We start from the raw sequence: 21,792 nt of genomic DNA on the forward strand, positions 1-21,792 counted from the left end.
TAAAAGTCACTTCATGCAATATTTTGTTTAACCCCTCTCCGTAAAGCTGATTTTTCTAGCATGGCACACTATTATATAGCATGGAAGTCAGCCACAGTTTTTACTTAATTCAGCTCTTACATTAGTATAGAGATTGTATTTATATTTGCTATTTTCTAAGAATCAGGACTAATTTTAGAATACTAATGAATACACTCACCACTGTAAAATAGCTTTTATTAGTTTTTGTATAGTATTCTGAATTGAAACATTCCATAATATTGCATACTTTTCACGTGTTGGTTTGTAGAGATACACAATAATGGGCCTCCAGTTTGGATTAAAAGATGCACGATCACTCTACTTAAAGTCAATATAGGCATTTTAGATTCATACATTACATAAAACCATAATGCCATGAATGAGAATGAAAAATTTCTCATTTAAGATTTCAATTAACCTTTGCACTGGTTTCGTGCTAAGCAGCAGGCATTTTACCCTGCATATCAATTTGAACTTTAAAAAAAAGTCTCACTTACAAAAATTAAATCATAAGATTGAAGACAAAAACCCAACTGAGGTAATTGACCATGGAGGAAAAAGGATAGTGCATCTTTTACACATAGACCCAGTAGAAATCATTTTTCCAAACTTGTTCTACAGTAAAGTTATTTCTGCACCAACATTATTACTATTTTTTGTTTTCTTCTTCTGATTGCTGCTAGCAATAGTGTTTAAAGGAAATACTACAAAATTAAACAGCAGTATGAACAAAGTTCTGAAAGACAGAAAGTGCTATGATAAAAATTCAGTAGAAAATTAGTTATGATTTAGTGTCCAACAGTTTATGAAACTAAAACAGATGTGGCATATTTGCATAGATTAACTCGTCAGAATTCAAATTCAAACAGAACAAATGGTACGCTATTTTGAAAAACACTTGTTTTTTGGAACAAGCTGCATAACTAAAGGGACACTTTAGTACTTTGTCTATTATTTAAACAAAACCCCCAAACTTGTAATAGCCTTTTAGATAAAACCAGTATGGAAAAAAAATCTAGTTAGCAAACACAGCCCCTGCTCAATCCCCCACTCCTAAATGCTTTCCACAGCAGAGATGATTTTTTTTCTGTCAGTGTCATTGTTTTCCTAAGCATCACTGAAGCCATCAGTGTCAGTTCTGACAACATGTTTTGTTAACTTGTGAAAACATTCTTATTCCATGATCATTCATTAACAATAGCTATTTAAAAAAATAGTGTTCCCAGTGAGACTGGTGGATTTTAGATATACGTACACGTAGCAACATGATAGGATAATACCAGATTTAACAATTTTAGGATTAACCAAATGTTGAGATTAAATAACTAGTGTCCCTTTCAGTAACCAAAGTCCATCAATTTTAGTTCCTATTTACACTAAAAGCACTACTTTGAATATACCAGAGGCATGAATTTGTATTTACATACATAAAGTGCAGTCACTTTAACCACTCAGACATACACAATAATATATCCACAAAAATGAAGTAATCCTCTCAAATAGTATAATACTTGAAATCTCCCCCCCCTTTCTTCCATTTACAAGTCTTAATTAGGGGTTTTTTTTTTTTTTTTTAAAGTTTAGATTTGGCTTAACTGAAGAGGCTTATAAACGTAGTGTCTACGGGGTCCTCAAAATAAAAGCAGGCACAGCTGGCTTATGCAATATCAAAACAATGTTTGCAAGAAACAGTGGAATACCCTGTTACCTGAATACTTATATGATTATTCTTGCACTAAAAGAACAGTGAAAATCATAATTTAACCAGTAATCCTGTAAATTTCCAATATTATTACCCTGAACTTTAAAGAGACGATGCAAAAAATGCCAGTAAAGTCTCAAACTATCATAAAAAAGGGTACAAATACAATTCTCAAACATAAGAAAAATTTGGCTCAGCATTGTGCACAGTATTCAAACCTGCTGTATATTATACAAATCTAGGCTTAAAGTGTTTGCTAAATCTTTCATTATACAGAATTTGCAAAGTAACCACACTCCTATATTCACTCCTTTCCTCATAACATACCTTTTATTTCCAGGAGAAAAATTTCAAATGAGGATGAATTTTTTGAATTGCATCTTGCTACTTTAAGTATGTTAATAGTCACAACCGACTATTAATCTTATAAAATCTGCTTCAATTCTCACCTTGAAATTACTACACAATATATAGTGCTTTAACAGTCTCAAAGTGAAACACATTATGAATTTTAACTGAAAACAGTATTTGTACATTTTATAAACAAGTTTAAATCCAGAACACAGTATATAAATGATACCATGCTCTAATTTGGATTTCTCAGCATATCAACATTTTGTTTAGTGACAAGCACGCTACCATGGGAAGAGTGATTTTAACTGTTGAAATTTCAACTATTGTACATGGTTCAAATAGTTTCATAGCTCAAAGAAGCTTTCACTATTATTTCAACACAATATTTGACTAATATATTTAACCACAATTATACAATTTCATTAATCCAAATTCAGACTGGCTACTGGTAAGTGAGATCAAGCAGTGTGGTATAGACATTTTGAATATACAAAAAAAATCTAATGTAGATTTTCAAAGCATACAGAAGAATTGTTTCAAATTCTTAGATATATTTCTTTTGGCGGGTAGTAGCAAACAGACATTAAGTGTTTTAGAAATTAAATATTTAGCAGACATCTTCAGATTCATTTTGGTGTTCATATACTTAATATTTACAACAAAGCAAACCTTTTTCCTTCAATCAAATGGAAAAGAGATTGTTTTCCCCCAGTTGCAGCAACACTATGGATTATAACAGGGCACATTTCTACAGCCTTGTCTAAAACAAAGAAAATGGAGACATCTGACTTAAAAAAAATTCAAAAAGCGGTAGCATATTTGGTTAAAAATACAATACGTACATACAGTCTAAACTTTGTTTAAATAAGTAAATGTTTCAAGAAAGGCAAGTATTGCAAGATTTGTCAAACTTTTATATTGTTACCACATTTTAATATGGAGATAGTCACATAAACCATCTCCCCTATCATTTACAACTGCGCAAATTACCTCCTTTCTCATTTACAATTACAACATCCCTGTGGCAAACTTCAGCAACTGCTTACACAGCAAAGTATTTTATTTGTAGCTTACCTTTAATGCTGTTTAGCAGCTTGAAATAAGGAGCCAGCATCACATGACCACCCAGCTCTCTGCTGATTACAACTTGAAAACCACATAATGCAGAACAGCTTTTTTGTCACATATTCAAAGCTACATCTGGTATTTAAACAGTATATACTTAAACAAAAAATCTGCATTATGCTTTTAAATGTTTTATAAATATATTTCACTGGTCTATGCTCTATGCAAAGTATAATGCATAAAACTACATTTCACAATTTAAATAAATATTTTTCACATTCTAAATTTAGCTTTTGACAAGCTCATCTTTATTCATGCTTTAGTTCTGAAGCAACTTTTTTGCTTCAATATAGAGGTAGATTTGATATAGATTGGGCATGTCAAGTTTACTGCCAAAATGCAATTGCCAACAGCTTTACTGCAGTTGCAGAAATTGCATGAAAAATTCAGAACCACTACCTAAAATCCTACTAAAGTTATTATTCAAGCTTAACCATTCTTGTTAAATCACATAAGCCTTTATATTAGACTTGATTACTCACAGAGTTAGTTTTCTGAACATATGAAATACACACAAATACAAAAAAACCCCAAACCAAAAAACACTGAATGAAAAGTTGTATCTAACAGAAAAGTATAACAGTGCACTGGCTGCTTCTTTACCTGTGTTCTGCCAAACACATTCAAACCTCTCCTCTAACTTTGGCCATGAAGAGGAGACCCCTGAAAAGTTACAAATGTTCATATTTTTGCCTTATCTTCACTTTAATAGTTATAGCTGAAACCCTTCCATTGGTGCTTCCTGCTGCTGAAACACAAATTGCTGCTGACTCTCATCCACCTGAGGTGCAATACTGGTATCCTCTTCTTCCACACCAAAGTAATGTTCTATAAGTTCGAAAGCCTTCTGGTAGATCTCTTGGTTTTCATGTCTTTGAAGAAATTCAATTTTATCCAGTCCTAAATTTAAAAACAAACAAAAAGACATGCTCTAAATCCAACAGCTCCAAAAGATTTAAAGGTGAAGTACAAAGCCAGGATGAAAATAGAGTTAAGCACATAAATGTGTTTTGAATACTACCACTAAGTTGTGTGATGAATGAATCAAAGAATTAGGTTTTAATATTAAATATATTGGAACTTTCTAGTTTAAGAGAAAAACAACCCAGATTGAACCAATCTGTAAAATCACTGATATACATTAGCCCTGAGTATTCCAGGATTATTATTTAAAAACAAGGTGCATTTCTTCTATGCCAAATACTCCCAACAGCCTGACAAGAGAATGTATCAATCATGTACTTACAGACTTAATTTTTCTTTTACCTTTTCAGTTCAATTTGACAGTTTATAAACAATATGAAATGAATGTGAAAAAAGCAAAATAGAAGGAGGCTCAAATATCTACTTAACACAGAATTAAAAAATATTAGTATGCAATATTGATTCTGAAAGCAGGATGATTTATGAAAAAAATATGCCAGCGAAGCCCCCCCCATATCCCTATTTCCATGTTGCAGTTCCAAAAGAACTTAGCTTCCCTCCTCCAATACTCAACAACTCTGGCTTCTGTCTAACTTTATATTTCCCTACCTGTGGTGACTAAGGGAAGTCCAGTGGCTTATTCTTGCCCTTTTTTAAAGGGGTGAATAAAGAAAGGCTGAAGTATGGACACAGGACAGGTGGAAAACTTGTAATGTTTTTAGACAAGTTTCAATCTTTTTGTGGTGTGAGGGTGTAGTTATTACATCTTACGGGCTGTGATTAGCCTATTTATTGCTCTCCCATGGTTGACAGGTATGTTTTGGAACTCAGCCCGAAAGTGCTATTTAATCCAGTTATTTTCCTCTGCCTCTCAATAGTAAGGGCTGAAGATTTTAGGCACAAACCTGACAGCCAGGGCAGAACAAATTCAGCTTAGGTCCCTTTAATTCTCCCCATCTGATTAACATTATGGGGCCCAGAAGTTATTCTGCTTCCATATTAGGTTGTCGAGAGGATTCCGTAAAGCTGCTTCATCTTAAAAGCCCAATTCCCAACCCACTATCCAGGTTCATTGAAATCAGAGACTTTGCTCTACAGAAAAATGCATAATGGAATATCTAATCAGGTATTCCCCAGTCACTGAAGACAGGAGATTCCCCCTAAGAATTATTAGCCTCCTCCGAAGCACAGAGAAGCCTGCATAGATTTTGTAGTAGAGCAGCTGCAAAGACTAATTTTGCCTAGCCAGGTCCTTATGGAAGAGATTAGTTTTCATAATAACATTAAATCTATTTTTACCACTAACTTTGTGAAACCAAAAGTAATCTGCCTAAATTTCATAGATATGACCTGATTTTACTTTTGAGTTTCTGGCTTACTAACGTTTGGTACTTTAAGAACTCTTCTTTGTTCTGTTCTGCCTTAAATTAGATATTTGCTGAATTTTAACTCCAGCATATTAATTTAGTTTGGTCTGAAATATGGCTAGAAATTGGTATGGCAAATAGTAGGTCCAAGTAACTTGTAACTATGTTAGCTAAGTGTTTTACATTATTATCCCTTTTCAGTTACAAATAAGGCAACTGTAAGCACACAGCTTCACAAGAAATAATTGCTTACCATATGCTTCCTCTATAAGGGCACAGTAAGGATTAATGCCCATTCCATTTTGTTTGGATTCTTGCTCTCCAAGACGCAGAATATTTTCAAGTCCATTCAAAGCCACCTGCACTATTTTGGAATCCATCACAGTCAGGAGATCACAAAGAGGCTTAGTACAACCTAATGCTACCAAATACCTTTGTAATGATGGAGGAAAAAGAGGGGGGAAAAAGAAGGACTGATAATCAAGTACAACTTTGACACACCATTCTTCTATGGTATTGAATTCTGCTAAAAACAGTAACTAACCTGCTGAAATAAGAGCATTTCTATAACCTATGAAGGCAACCTTACTCTGAAATACAGTCAAACCTTTGTTTATCCTAATGGGACAAGAATACAGCAGTTAATCTTATAACTGATGTCTGGATTATGTAAAAATTTTCAATCCCTTTTATACATGATTCTACCTTGTTCTAAAAACATGCATTTCAGACACTTCTGATTATATAAGAAAGTTTCTCCTGTATGTAACAGTATGATGCAACATCCTCTTTTCTCGAATCAAGAGTAATATGTAATGGCCAAAGCTCTAGGCAAGTCTCTTCAAAGAGACAAGAATGTTTTTTTCAATTCAATATCAATCCATTAAAATATGAACAGAACACATTTAAATAATTCTGAAAATCAGCTACCAAAAAGGGAAGGATGTTGTAACTACAGCAAAGGACTGGGATTCAGAGGATTGGTTTCTATTCCCAATTCTGCCACAAACTTCCTGTGTGACTGTGGGAAGTCACCACCTTTGTGCTTCAGTTCCTACTATATCAGTAAAACTAAGACAGTAATGCTTACCTACATCACAGAATTGTTTGAAGTTTAGTTAATTATGTTCATAAAGCACTTTGAAATCCTCAAGGTGCCATTACTTAAGTGCAGAGTACTTAAGAGGTAAGCTCTGTGTGACAGAGATCATACCTTTTTCCGTGTTTTGTAATGTGCATTTATGGCACCAAACAAATATTTAACTTACAATCAAAGTTTCAGGAGGAATCCACATCACATATTCTATCAAATCTCCAAAGTTTTATTTAAAATAAAGGGTATTATATTTTTAAATGTTAAGTTATGAGAACAATTTAAAAAAAAACAACCTTATTTTTCTGGCATTCTGATTAGAATATTTAGCGGCTGTAGTGGTGCAAAATGGTTTAACTGTTTCCAGGAAATATACAAGTACTTAGCACACTTTTGGTTTCATAAAAATAAGCCTATTTTTGTGGCACTTGCCATTTTTGCTTAAAAAGGACTGTTTACAACACAACTATAGAATTAGTTACCAGGGTAGTCACATATTATCAATAAGTCCTTTAAACTAATAAAAATAATTCAACTAAAGGTATTCAGATAAACCAGAAAAATGTTTGGTTCTGTTCCATCACTAAAGAGATCAAAGCTATTTTTCCAAGTCAGACCACCATAATAATACAGATGGTTATCTGTGGGAATACCCTAGTAATTACAGGCCTGGCTTGACATGAGTAATTAAAAATGGGTGAGGCCTCATTTGTTGGGAGACAACATTGGGGAGGTAAATGGATCAGCAAGCTGGCAACAGACAAATAAATAGGTCAGTAAGCTAAAACACAGAATGTCTGTAACTTCCTAATATAAGGAGGGAGGAGAAGGGTGGGTGGGGAACACCCAGAGAACCATTTACAACAGACAAGGTACGCCTGGAAGGTAAGATGAGGTAAAGAATATGTCACATGTGGACAGAGCATGATGCACAGAGATTTGGGATTGATTTGGTTCTTACAAAATAACCAAAGGCATGCAATATATAGTAAATGCAATGTAATGTGTAACTGTATATAAAGAAAGAGGTTTCTATGCAACTTTGGATGCATGGTATGCTCCTTACGCACCCCCTATGTTTAAGTCTCATCAACTCAGCATAGCTGAGCATTTCCCGTATGCCAAGTAAAGATACACAAGTGACAAAAATCTGGAGTCAAATTGAGTTCTTGGAAAGCCGAATGGAAAGAAGTCTCAGAGAGAATCCCAACAGTAATTAAAGTAGTCTGAACAGATTCAAAATGATTAAGCTACATTTTGCAGCTGTAGTCAGATGTTTATTTAAAAACAATATTCTTGTTAAGTTTTATGTAACATGACTGCCTGAACTTGGAGTCAAGAATATATTTTTTTAAACGTCTCCCAATAAATAGGCATGACCCCAGTTTCATGTGGCTGTAATACACCCTAGACACACTTGCTGTTCATAAACTGCTCAAATTTTGCTTTGACAATATGACATTAGCAGAACTCTTTGTGGGGGATTATTAACTTCAGTGTTCAGAGCTTTCACAAGGGTGAATTTCACTGAGTGAAATTACAGTATTTCAGCTGTACTGCTAATTCAGTTGCATACTGTGACAATCAGGGTGCAGACACAGACACATTAAGGGAAGAACGGGGGGGGGGGGGGGGGGGGGGAGAGGATTGAATCCCAAAGAATAAGCAGTTGAATCAAATAATTATGTATAAAGTTTGTGCTATAAAAGTATATTGCGTGAGGTATTTTATGAAAGCTTGTAATGTTCTGAACTTTATAGTCATTACGAATTACATATACGTATAATTACGACTTTTTTGTATTTGTGTATAAATAAAACAATGTTAATAATTTATGCTGCAACATTCAGCTCCACTTCACAGTGGGGCAATAGGCAGTCAAGCAGGGAGAAGCTACCTCCACAACCAGAGATTAGGTCCAAGCACCTAGCATTATACAACCCAAGAAAAGCCAAATGATGGGCCATTAGATTTAATGGGAAGACAATGAGACATCCCAGCTAGAATTTCCCCAATCTGCATAATCCCCAAACTCATAACAAAACAAACCCCACCCCCGCACACACACTTTCTAAAAAAGAAGGGGTTTGAAGAGTATCCAGAAACTGAGGGACAGTCATTTGGCAGGTGCTGTCCATGAAACACTGGATTAGGCCTAGAGGGTACACTGGGAAACTGTTCAGAGGCAACAGGTAATTTGTATTAGAAAAGGGAATCTATCTAATTTGCTAGTCTAAAGCTTGAGGTTGTATCTTTGTTTATTTTCTGTGTAACTTGTATATGTTTGCTATTCCTTACTATTTTATCCTTGAAACTGTGATTTCTCTCTATTAGGTAAAAAGAAGAACAGGAGTACTTGTGGCACCTTAGAGACTAACAAATTTATTAGAGCATAAGCTTTTGTGGACTACAGCCCACTTCTTCGGATGCATATAGAATGGAACATATATTGAGGAGATATATATACACACATACAGAGAGCATAAACAGGTGGGAGTTGTCTTACCAACTCTGAGAGGCCAATTAATTAAGAGAAAAAAAACTTTTGAAGTGATAAACTTTTGAAGTGATATTTTTAAAATAACAGAACACCACTAGCTGTCACCTTCAGCCCCCAACTAAAACCTCTCCAGCGCATCATGAGAGATCTACAACCTATCCTGAAAGATGATCCTTTACTCTCACAGATCTTGGGAGACAGACCTGTCCTCGCTTACAGACAACCCCCCAACCTAAAGCAAATACTCACCAGCAACCACACATCACTGAACAAAACCACTAACCCAGGAACCTATCTTTGTAACAAACCCCGATGCCAACTCTGTCCACATATCTATTCAAGTGACATCATCATAGGACCTAATCACATCAGCCATACCATCAGGGGCTCGTTCACCTGCACATCTACCAATGTGATATATGCCATCATGTGCCAGCAATGCCCCTCTGCCATGTACATTGGCCAAACCGGACAGTCTCTACGCAAAAGAATTAATGGACACAAATCTGACATCAGGAATCAAAATACTCAAAAACCAGTGGGAGAACACTTTAACCTGTCTGGTCATTCAGTGACAGACCTGCGGGTGGCTATATTACAACAGAAAAACTTCAAAAACAGACTCCAAAGAGAGACTGGTGAGCTAGAATTGATATGCAAACTAGACACAATCAACTCCGGTTTGAATAAGGACTGGGAATGGCTGAGCCATTACAAACATGGACTCTATCTCCCCTTGTAAGTACTCTCACACTTATTATCAAACTGTCTGTACTCGGCTAGCTTGATTATCACTTCAAAAGTTTTTTTTCCTCTTAATTAATTGGCCTCTCAGAGTTGGTAAGACAACTCCCACCTGTTTATGCTCTCTGTATGTGTGTATATATATCTCCTCAATATATGTTCCATTCTATATGCATCCGAAGAAGTGGGCTGTAGTCCACGAAAGCTTATGCTCTAATAAATTTGTTAGTCTCTAAGGTGCCACAAGTACTCCTGTTCTTCTTTTTGCGGATACAGACTAACACGGCTGTTACTCTGAAACCTGTCTCTATTAGGTAAACCCTTCTTTTACTTTTACCCCAAACAGGTGTCCGGTTTGTAAACTATGTTGAGTGTGTGAACTAAAGTAAGATGTGTCTGGGGGATTGGTGTCACTGATGAAACAGTGAGGAAAAGTCCGAATGGCTGGTAGCAAAGAACTCCGAAGACAGATTTGAAACTGGAAGGGATGTTAGTGTCACCCTGCAAGGAATAACTAGGCGGTGGAAGCCAGGGTGAGATCTTGTGCTTGTGGACAGGCTACTGGTGTCAGGGGTCTGAACCAAAGCTGCTCAGCATAAAGGCACCCCAGGTTACAGGGCAGAAGGTGACAGAGCCCTGTAGTGGTCTGGGTGATCCCCAAAATTTCACACATACTTTATACAACCCATTTTCTAAGTTGCAATAAAAAAAAAATCACTGTATAAAAACAACTAGTTCCAAGAAGACAGCTTTATTTTTAAGAATTTATTGTGAATTTTGCTAGAATCCAATTATGGGACTAAGAATTTTCTCTTTAAGAAAACAACATTTGAGGTCAAAGAGAAAGGTAAGTGGCAAAATACTTAACTGTGTCTCAATTCACTGGATTATTTTCAGATGAACACTAACTGAATTTCACATATTAATACTCCTCTGAATCAACTTCTAATTCATTACCTTATCTGTTCAGGAGTACCTCCTGATGTTGCATTAGTGATGGCCCATGCTGCTTCTTTTCTGGTGCGAAATTCAGCTTTCTGAAGAATGTCAATCAATATTGGAAAAATATTTGCATCTATAACAGTCTAAAACAAGACACAGTGACATTATACAATAGGCTTTAAATGGTAACAAAAACAACCAAGCTAATATAAATGCGAGAAAGAACATTAAAGATGTTTCCAGAATAGAGAATACCACCATTCAGTAGAATCTGTCAGCCAATCCTTGTTTATTTTGAAATTATTTGTTAAAGATATTCATTCTTTAAGAGTGTACCAATCAGCCATTGTCTATTAACATGTGAAGATTCCAGTGCACACTAGTTTATATTCAAGAAGGTCCTGGAGTATCTTTCTAAAGAATATTTTACTTATAGATTTGCCTCATGATGAGAATCTCAGAAGTTATAGTACAAAGAATAGTACCTTTTGAATAAGGATGTTTAGATTGGGTCAACATATTTAAGACCCTGATACAGTCCTGACAAAATTGATGAAAATCTAGGATTTCGATTTGAAGTTAAAACTTTGAATAAAATAATTTAGCCTCAGCCAGACCAACCAGCTTGGAGAGCTTTTGTGACAAAAAGGGCTTGTGTTCTCTTCAAAAGCCACATTTCTACAAATGTATTTAAAAAACAAAAAAAACTTAGAAGATGCACAACTACACTCAGTCCCCACATTAGGGCCACTCAACTAATTACAGAAAGCCATTAAAGGAATGTTGGCTGTAAGTTGTAAATGAAAATCTGACAATTTAAAATGGTGTATTGTCATCATAATATCTGAACACTTAGGCTAGATGTCTGTGGGATTAAAAATATGCAAATACATATCAGGCTGATTATCGTTGTGCAAAACAACAAAAACAAGTCTTTCACAGGTTTGCTAGTTAGTAAAGATGTATCTTTACACTGCATACTGTTCAACAAATTTGTTTTTTGAAGTTACACTAAAATTGCAATATCTTAATCTGAAATTACGAGGCTTTTCATGGTGAGAACTAGAGCTGCTTGGAAAATGGAATTTTTTTCCTGTGGAAAATTTTGAGGTTTTGAAATTAATTTCCATATCAAAACAGGATGTAAAAATATTGAAAAAACTTCACAAAACAACAACAAAACCCCAGAAATTTCAAATCAATAAGGTTTAAATTAAAAATGTTGTTTTGAATCTACAAGTCTACTTGAAACAACAAAACTGTTTTTGATTGTGCCAAAAAAGAAAAATAAAATATCAAAATAGACATCTTCCCACAGAAAATTTTGATTTAAATTAAGTTAAATTTAAGTCTTTCACTGAAGTGAATTATCTACATGCTATAATGCACCGTCTGCCACATCAAGCTACTTTAACATGTATTCAGTTGACAGAATTTATGAATTATGTTAACAGAGATTAACATAGTAACTTGGGAAAAACAGCAACTGTCATATTAATACTGTTGAAAAAATATTGTATAAGCTTCCTTTGCATCTTTCATGTTTGTCGAATTTAATCATGTCCTTTTAATATAGAAATAGCATTTAAACTCAATTTGCTTTTCAATAACTGGGAACAACAGACCCAGTACATAATTCTGAATGTTGCATATAAAAATCCTGTACACCCCCAGAAGACTTCCATACTCTGAGTCCATTCTGTAATACACACTTTGTATATTTTTTGCAAAGCTCCATAAACATTTTTAAGCACCGGTCATTTAAAACTTTGTAAGCAAGCACTTGCACGTAAATATTCTTTGCAAACAATAATACTTAGAACTTTACATCTTTTAAATCTTCAATTCACTTTATAATCATTAACTAATTATCAGTCCCTTTAAAAAGTCAAAACAGGAATTGGTATCGTTAGCACAAAAACAATGCAGATATTCACATGGTTTTATTTTTATGTAATAAGTTGTAAACTTAGATTAGAATTTCTAATAAGCACCACAAAGGCTGGGAAAAACAAATATAAAACTCCAACTAGAACTAAAAATCAAAATGGAAGGGTAAAATATGTTAGCTACATTTTTCCTTCCGAGAGAAAAGCATTAAGTGCTAGGTCGGAAGAAGATGGTTAGATTACTAACATTTCATTACCTGAATCTGAGCTCTGTTTCCTGCAGTAATATTAGAAACAGTCCAGCATGCTTCTTTTCGAATGGATTCCTTAGGACTACTCAGCAAATGAAGGAGACAGGGTAATGCAGAGCAATTTAGAATTACCTAAAATAATTTGAAAGTTGAAAATTTCTGCCTATACAACATAAAAAGGTACAGTTCACAGTTTACAGCTGAATTCAAAACAGACAGGCTTTATAAGAATAGTTTAATACTTTATAGCACCTATCAGATACTGTATTCCAAAATGAAGGTGTTTAATGACAGCATAGTGCCACAAAAAGAGAAACAGATAATTTGGTGATTTGGGGAGAGGTGCAGTTGATTAGGCCAAAATAGGAAAGCTGTTATGGAGGGAGGGGAAGGACCAGCTGAAAGACTAGTATACAAATTGTTATATAACTTAGGTGGGCAACTGTATGCCTACTTTACACTAAAGTTACTGAAGCTAGATCCAAAAAACAAATAAATGCACATGCCAATGACAAAAAAAAAAAAAAAAGGCAGAAATAATGGAGGTACCAACCCCCCCCCCCTCCAAAAATGCTCAATGCACAAATAATTAACTATTAAGGTCCATATTCTGCACTCAGTTATGCAAATGAAACTCCTACGGAACCACTCTCTTCAACTTTTGTGGCCCTATCCTATCCTGATTCTTCTTCTGCCGCCAATTGATGCTTCAGTCTCTTTTAGCAGTTTATCTTTCCCTCCACCTTTGTGCGTGCATTTCCCTCTGCTTGGTCTTGTCTTTTACTTATCCTTTGGGAAGGAATGTACTCCACAGATTCAATAGCTATATGATGGCAACTCAAAAATCACTCTTCACACCTGACCTATGCAGTACCATTAATTCAATTTAGACACAGTTTCTTGTTTTTCCTCCTAAGTCCCCCATTTCTTCCTCCTTCCACTACTTTTGACAATATCTCCATCTCTCAGGCCTTTACCTTAAGTCATTTGACTCCTCCCCTTTCTTTTGACACATCCAGGCTGTCACAAAATCCTGACACTTTCTATACAACACTTTAGAAAGCATCAACCTTCCTTTCTATTCCATATGCTTAAAGTTTTGTCCAGGGCATACTCATCTCCAGTCCTGATTACGGTAATCGCCTACTCTCTAGCATCCCTGAAACCTATCCTGTTCCCCTCTTGTGAGTCCAAAACTGCAGTGATCAAAATTTTATTTCTAGCCAGCCTGTTTACTCTCTTAATCCACAGTGCATTACAGGACCTTGCCATTCCATTTAAATCCCTCCTAAAAATTTACTTCTGTGAGGCCCAATAAAATCACATAACTATTTAAATCAACCCCCTCTTCTCTAAGTCTTTTAGACAGTAAGCTATTTACTAGCTATTTAAAGCAGGGAATGACTATCTGCACAGCCTCAAATTCAATGTCATCACTTGACTAATCTTTAGGAAACCTTGTACAAGTGGGACCACAGGTTCATGGACAAATAATTAGTGTACCACCTAACTACTCCATTCTTGTATTTATCAGTTGCAGAGTTTCCATACAGGAAACTAAAGTGTTGGTTAATATAAAACATTCGTCTATTGCTTGTGATTTATACGGTTCATACTGAAGTAGAAGCCATAATTACAGTCCACTTTGATACTTCTGTATGAAGTTTTTATGGAGAAAGAGAGGAAGTTTTGAATCAGTTCGCATGCGTCTAAGAAAGAAACTAGAATGGCTACAAAAGACACTTTGTCCAAGTGGGTTATTATATAGATGACTCCTATTAATAATTACTGAAAACGTGTTATGTTAATACCTGGGAAGAATAAAAAAAAGAGTAACATTTTAAAATGGAATACAGTATTTTACTCATAGAAGTGGAATGACTAAATTAACCTTATCCTCACAGCAATTACACTGGTCTACAATTTTTGAGAAGTCGTCTGCTTCAGAGATAAAATGTGCTATTTATTATGTATTTTGATGTGCTGAATTCAAATATGACAATTAAAACAACTGATTGGCTACTGTTTCTAAGATATTTAAGTTTTTACATTTTATGTCCATGTATATTGTGTAGATAGTAGAGTTTTAATCATAAATTGTAAACCTAGGTCTTTTCATGTGTTTATGGTTGCTTTACATGATAATATTTCACCTGTCCTGTTTATGTAACACTTTAAAAATCAGCAGAAGAGTTACAGAAATAAAATTTACTATGAAACAAAAGGCAAAAAAACTATTATGTACATAGTTTAGTCCTATGCAGTGTCTACTCGGCACTTCTTGGCTTGTCTCTTGTATTCATTAAATGGAGCATCTCTTGTCACTGTCCAGCAATAGTCTGCAAGCATTGATGGGCTCCATTTGCCCTGATAGCGTTTCTCCATTGTTGCAATGTCCTGGTGAAATCGCTCGCCGTGCTCGTCGCTCACTGCTCCGCAGTTCGGTGGAAAAAAAAACTAGATGAGAGTGCAAAAAGTGTATCTTTAGTGACATATTGCAACCAAGGCTTTTGTATGCCTTGAGGAGGTTTTCCACCAACAACCTGTAGTTGTCTGCCTTGTTGTTTCCGAGAAAATGTATTGCCACTAACTGGAAGGCTTTCCATGCCGTCTTTTCCTTGCCACGCAGTGCATGGTCAAATGCATCATCTCAAAGAAGTTCACGAATCTGAGGACCAACAAAGACACCTTCCTTCATCTTAGCTTCACTTAACCTTGGAAATTTTCCACGGAGGTACTTGAAAGCTGCTTGTTTTGTCAATGGCCTTGACAAAGTGCTTCATCAGACCCAGTCTGATGTATAAGCGTGGTAACAAAATCTTCCTTGATTCAACAAGTGGCGGATGCTAAACACTTTTCCTCCCAGGCTCCAATGACTGTCGGAGTGGTCAATCTTTCTTGATGTAGTGGAAATCTCTTGCATGACTATCCCATTCGCAGAGAAAACAGCAGTACTTTGTGTATCCAGTCTGCAGACCAAGCAAGAGAGCAACAACCTTCAAATCACCACAAAACTGCCACTGATGTTGGTCATAGTTCACGCACCGCAAAAGTTGTTTCATGCTTCATAGGTTTCCTTCATATGGACTGCATGACCAACTGGAATTGATGGCAAAACATTGCCATTATGCAGTAAAACAGCTTTAAGACTCATCTTTGATGAATCAATGAACAGTCTCCACTCATCTGGATCGTGAACGATGTTGAGGGCTGCCATCACACCATCGATGTTGTTGCAGGCTACAAGATCACCTTCCATGAAGAAGAATGGGACAAGATCCTTTTGACGGTCACGGAACATGGAAACCCTAACATCACCTGCCAGGAGATTCCACTGCTGTAGTCTGGAGCCCAACAGCTCTGCCTTACTCTTGGGTAGTTCCAAATCCCTGACAAGGTCATTCAGTTCACCTTGTGTTATGAGGTGTGGTTCAGAGGAGGAGGATGGGAGAAAATGTGGGTCCTGTCACATTGATGGTTCAGGACCAGAAGTTTCATCCTCTTCCTCGTCTGACTCAAGTGAGAATGATTCTGGTGCATCAGGAACTGGCAGTCCTTCTCCGTGGGATACTGGGCGTATAACTGATGGAATGTTTGGATAATGCACAGTCCACTTTTTCTTCTTTGACACACCTTTCCCAACTGGAGGCACCATGCAGAAGTAACAATTGCTGGTATGATCTGTTGGCTCTCTCCAAATCATTGGCACTGCAAAAGGCATAGATTTCCTTTTCCTGTTCAACCACTGGTGAAGATTTGTTGCACAAGTGTTGCAGCATATGTGTGGGGCCCACCTCTTATCCTGATCTCCAATTTTGCAGCCAAAATAAAGGTGATAGGCTCTCTTAACCATAGTGGTTATGCTGCGCTTTTGTGATGCAAAAGTCACTTCACCACAAACATAGCAGAAGTTATCTGCACTGTTCACACAAGTACGAGGCATCTCTGCTCACTTTGGCTAAACAGAAATGTGTCCCTTTGCAAAATCAAACACTGACAAATAAGAGAGCACGACACTGTATGATTTCTAGCGCTGATCTAGGGCAATTTGTTCAGCAGAGTGATGTAAGCTTCGTTGTGATTGCATCATCCATGACTTCTAGGAATAACAGGATGCAATTCATATCATGTATGACGCAATACCAGCTTCAGATTGTATCATTCATTGTTTTGCCTAAAAAGCAAGTACTGTCCAAACCCAGTCATAGATTTATTCATAGATCCAGTCCAAGATGTGTTTTAGTCATTTCCGGTTTAAATTGAGATCCCTTTCCTTTATAACTCACTTATCCTCCGCCATTCCCAAGTCAAGGGTCGTATATCTTGAAATAGCATATCTTGAAAACTAGAGCCAATCAACAATTTTAAGCATCATTTTTGTTCTCAGTGACCCAGAATTAGTAAAGTTTGACTACATTTATTTCAGAAGCATTTTGGCTGTAGAGCAGTGTTACATGTAAAAGTCCTTGGCCAAAATTATTAATATCTTGCCAGACTGGTAATACAGAATGTGTCTTCATTCTTATATGGCCCCTTTCACTACAGTATCTGAACACCTGTTGCTAGACAAATGTGAATACAACTAATAGTCTTGATCAGTTTCCTGAATAGCAGAATTCATTCCTACACCAAAAATATTCTATGTTCTTTTCCAAATTAGCTATATTTCTCAAGTTAGAAGTTGGTCTTACCTGTGTTTGAATATCATCACCAGTCACAATATTTCCAACTGCTCTTAATGCAGGAGACACCACCTTGTAATCATTGTGCCTAGAGACAATACAAATGTTAAACTGCTTGAGGCTGCCAAACTTTATACAATAACTACAGTTGGAGGGTTTAGGCTTCTGATAGGATTTAAACTTATGGCCATGGCAACAGAAAGCCATCTCTTGCAATCTTCCACTGTTTGGCCAAATTCTCCTCCATAGCCGTTAAGTCCAATTGATTATTTCCCTTTGGAAGTTGCAACAGTGATGGTCTGTCACAGAGAATGCTATGTCTACAAATCAAGGATGTGAATGACTTCACCTTGCCTGAATTTCACAGAATAACTGGGCCTTTGGGAATGACAATTCAGTGAGCAAAATTCCTGAAGTAGCCATCTAGCCTAAATAGAGAGGCAGTGAAATTGAAAATCTCCCCCTTCCTCCAACTAGTTTTTTGGGAGGCAGACTCCCTTCTGTTCTCACAAACCAGTAGCATGGAGACACCCCCGCTCCCCCCGCAATTACCAATTAGGACAAGAGTCTACTGAACTGTCCTTCACCAATCATGAAAGAAAAAAAAATGTCTAACACTCTCTCCCTAAAAGTATACTAGCCATCTATTCATAGGGAGTAGTGCTGAATGAGCAGCTCAGGGATCCATACTCTGCTATTCTGCAGTCTCATAGTGCAGAGTGGTTTTCTGTTTTTTTCCCTCTTGGCAGACTATGAACTGTCCACCTAGTAAACTGGGAAAATGTGAAAAATAGCACAAGTCTATTTCTGGGATTTATGCACCCATTAACTGTCTATCTTTCTGCTAGTGGACCCCTTAAGTTTAATATTACTAGCAAGAAAATAAATACAAAACTCAAAAACTGAAGTTTTCAGGACAGTTCATGTCTCAAGCACAATCCCTTGCTTTCCAGGTTACAAGTGCTGTGGAGGAAGCATCTTTCACTAGCAACCTAGGAAAAATTCAAGGAGCTGATCAAGCCAGAAGTGGCACTGAAAGGCTTCAGATTGAAGCTATGTCCAGTCCTCCTCAACCAAAGAGACAGGCACTTTACATGGGCCATAAGAGAGGACAGAAAAAAATGGAGTAACCCTAGAATAGTGGCTCTCAACCTTTCCTGACTAATGTACCCCTTTCAAGAGTCTGATTTGTCTTGCATACCCCAAGTTTCACCTCCCTTAAAAACTACTGGGACAAAAGTGTCACAACACACTATTACTGAAAAAATAGCTTACTTTTTCATGTTTATTATAATTATAAAATAAATCAAATTGGAATATAAATATTGTACTTAAATTTCAACGTATCATATATAGTGCAGTATAAACAATTCATTGTCTGTATGAAATTTTAGTTTGTACTGACTCAATCAGTGCTTTTTATGTAGCGTGTTGTAAAACTAGGCAAATACAGTATTTAGATGAGTTGATGTACCCCCGGAAGAGCTCTACATTCCCGATTGAGAACCACTGCCCTGGAGGACAGTCCATCAATACTGTAGGCCCACAGTCTGAGCTCATGTTCATGTTGGCAACATCCTAAAATAGAGATTTGACTAAAGGCACTTACATAAGAAGTTCCACCAATCTTCGACAGACTCCAGAATCAATAACTGCTTGAATTTTATCATTGGGTCCATCTGAAAGGTAAGAGAGGGCCCAACAAGCATCTGCTAATACATCTGGGTCACTGCTAAATAACAGTCTTGATAAAACATTTAAGCAAGGAGCAACCTAGGTTAAAAAAAAATTATACATGATTAGATGTTTCCTCTATTTTTTGTTTTAAAATTTGTTTTCCCTGTGCTAACAGAAAAATGTGAATTAAATTACATGGTCAGATGCTAAGGATGATTGATAAACCCAAATCAGAACTCTGCAGAAATTACCTTTACTTTATCACTCAGTCTGCTACAAAGACATTGCAACCATGCAGGAATGCTAGTCTTTGCATGAAAAGGAAATGATTTATTGTGTGTTTCAGAATTTATTAATCAAGGCTTGCTTTTCAGCCTACCCACTTGAAGGAATTACATTATTATAATCACTTTACAAAAAAGGATCATATGTTTTTCAGCTGCCCATATACTATGGAGTTTTACAGAACCAAGCCAGGCAAATTTCTTCTGATCTCAGTTCCCATTCACTTGCAGTCTCTCTGGGCAGAGCTTGGAACCCAACCTCCTCCTATCACCTCTACATAGCAGTTTGTCTGATGAAGAGGCCAGTTTTAGCCCCACCTCACCCCTCATTTTTCCCCTCAATGGTTAATGTTGGGAATACTGGGTTCTTTACAGGAATTATTCATAGATTCATAGATTATAGGACTGGAAGGGACCTCGAGAGGTCATCGAGTCCAGTCCCCTGCCCGCATGGCAGGACCAAATACTGTCTAGACCATCCCTGATAGACATTTATCTAACCTACTCTTAAATATCTCCAGAGACGGAGATTCCACAACCTCCCTAGGCAATTTGTTCCAGTGTTTAACCACCCTGACCGTTAGGAAATTACGAGTCCTTTTCTCTTCAGCTGACAGTTGCTACACAATTCTGCTTCCTCTACCTCCTTTTAATGCTGCTATTGTGATGGGCAAAGGAACTACTCTGAGTAGCAGTTGCCCAGAGAAGAGAATAAGTAAGTAGCAAAGAGCATCCTTGTTCCACGCTACCAGAAAGGGCTATTATTGAAGGCAGCATCTTATAAACTGGAATAGCAAGATGGGGAAACTACTCACCATTTTGTTAACATCCCCCCACAAGAGTAAAATTAAAGTAGCAAATTAATTAATTTTCTCTATGAGAAAAGTTATGCAGAAGGGAAAACAGAGAGGCTGAGCAATTCACTTACCCAAGGTCACAAAAGCCAATGGTAGAATTGAGACTAAAATCCAAGAGTCCTGATCTCATTCCCCTCCCCTCTTCCAGAATACCCACTGATTTACTTTAATTAAATAAACTATTTAAAAGCTTTAGGATAATGATACAAAAATGTTCCTCATTTACAAACAAATATTTACATTTCAAAGATGGATTGCCTTTTCAAAGTTAAAACATCACCACATTAATACTATTCTGCTGAAGAGCTATAGCAAAATACAAGAACCTTGTTTCCTAGCAAGATACTGCAGACCAAGTTGATGAAAAGTTAAGTGACACTTTTCAACTACTTTTAATAGTTTATTCTCTTGTTTATAGAAAGCATGATAAAAGATTAACATAGCTTATGTAGACACACTGGATTTGGTTTGGTTTTCAGATAGCTAATGAATCAATATTCTTCGCACTTGCATTAAGGTCAGCAGAAATGCACAAAGCTCTGCATATAATCTGGTAACATCTACATTTTCTGTTGTGTCACACAAAATGGTGACTATTTATTGGTGAAGACTTAATTGAAATCACGCTCAGAATGAGGAGAATAGATAATATGGGTCTACTGCAAACATGTCTTCTCATAACAAAAAATTCTTTACCCCAGAGACTGACTGAGTTGACTATAAGAAGATTCTTCTCTGTATGAGAACACCACATTACAAGTGTAGTGCCCCTTCAAATTTTGTAAGTTCCTTAAAAGTGAAATATTTTGATACCTTACATACCTTACTAAAGTCTGGAGGTGGATTCTTGCCTCTACAGAGGTTTGAGAGGGCCCAGACTGCATTTCTAGTTGTTGTAAGTCTATTTGAATTTGTTAACAATCTGCCAAGGAAAAGAACAAATATCACATTAAATTCATTACCAAGGAGTGGTATTCCCTTGTTTTCCTAGGATTCTTAATACTGTCAAAAGTCTAGAAATAATTCCTATCTCCCTGCACTAGTTTAATTCCTTTCCTCTCGCAAACACTGATTTTTGCCTGCTTTGAAATATTCTCATGGCACAGACCAGTTTAACAGATTATGTGGTTCACAAGAGATACTTCCCCTTACACTACTGTATAGCATCTCTCCCCTCATTCACAATCACATAACACTGCGGTGGCAAGTACAGCAACTGCTCACATGAAAAATAATAGGAAGGTAATCAACTGAGTTTCTTGTAATGCAAGATAGCAGCTGCTAAAAGGAGGAGCCAGGAACAGCAAGTGGGAACCTTCCTTATTAACATAGGTATTTTCATTTAAAGGAACACATTCAGGTTAAGCTATTTTTAAAAAG

The 21,792-nt window shown here is 36.4% G+C and overlaps 1 protein-coding gene across 1 annotated transcript in view; it reads right to left on the bottom strand.

Moving 5' to 3' along the window:
* Positions 1 to 199: 199 nt before the first annotated feature.
* KPNA5 (karyopherin subunit alpha 5) overlaps positions 200 to 21,792 on the bottom strand; it is a 34,099-nt gene continuing 12,506 nt past the window's right edge. Inside the window, exons 8-14 of the mRNA XM_054021370.1 lie at positions 21,235 to 21,334; positions 19,204 to 19,367; positions 17,604 to 17,682; positions 12,919 to 13,044; positions 10,788 to 10,915; positions 5,747 to 5,925; positions 200 to 4,102 (exon numbers count right to left, since the gene is read on the bottom strand). Of these exons, the coding sequence (XP_053877345.1) occupies positions 3,915 to 4,102; positions 5,747 to 5,925; positions 10,788 to 10,915; positions 12,919 to 13,044; positions 17,604 to 17,682; positions 19,204 to 19,367; positions 21,235 to 21,334 (964 nt within the window). The 3' untranslated portion in view covers positions 200 to 3,914. The remainder of the gene's footprint in view (positions 4,103 to 5,746; positions 5,926 to 10,787; positions 10,916 to 12,918; positions 13,045 to 17,603; positions 17,683 to 19,203; positions 19,368 to 21,234; positions 21,335 to 21,792) is intronic.

Source organism: Malaclemys terrapin, chromosome 3 (genome assembly GCF_027887155.1).
Source record: "Malaclemys terrapin pileata isolate rMalTer1 chromosome 3, rMalTer1.hap1, whole genome shotgun sequence".
Taxonomy (NCBI): Eukaryota; Metazoa; Chordata; order Testudines; family Emydidae; genus Malaclemys; species Malaclemys terrapin.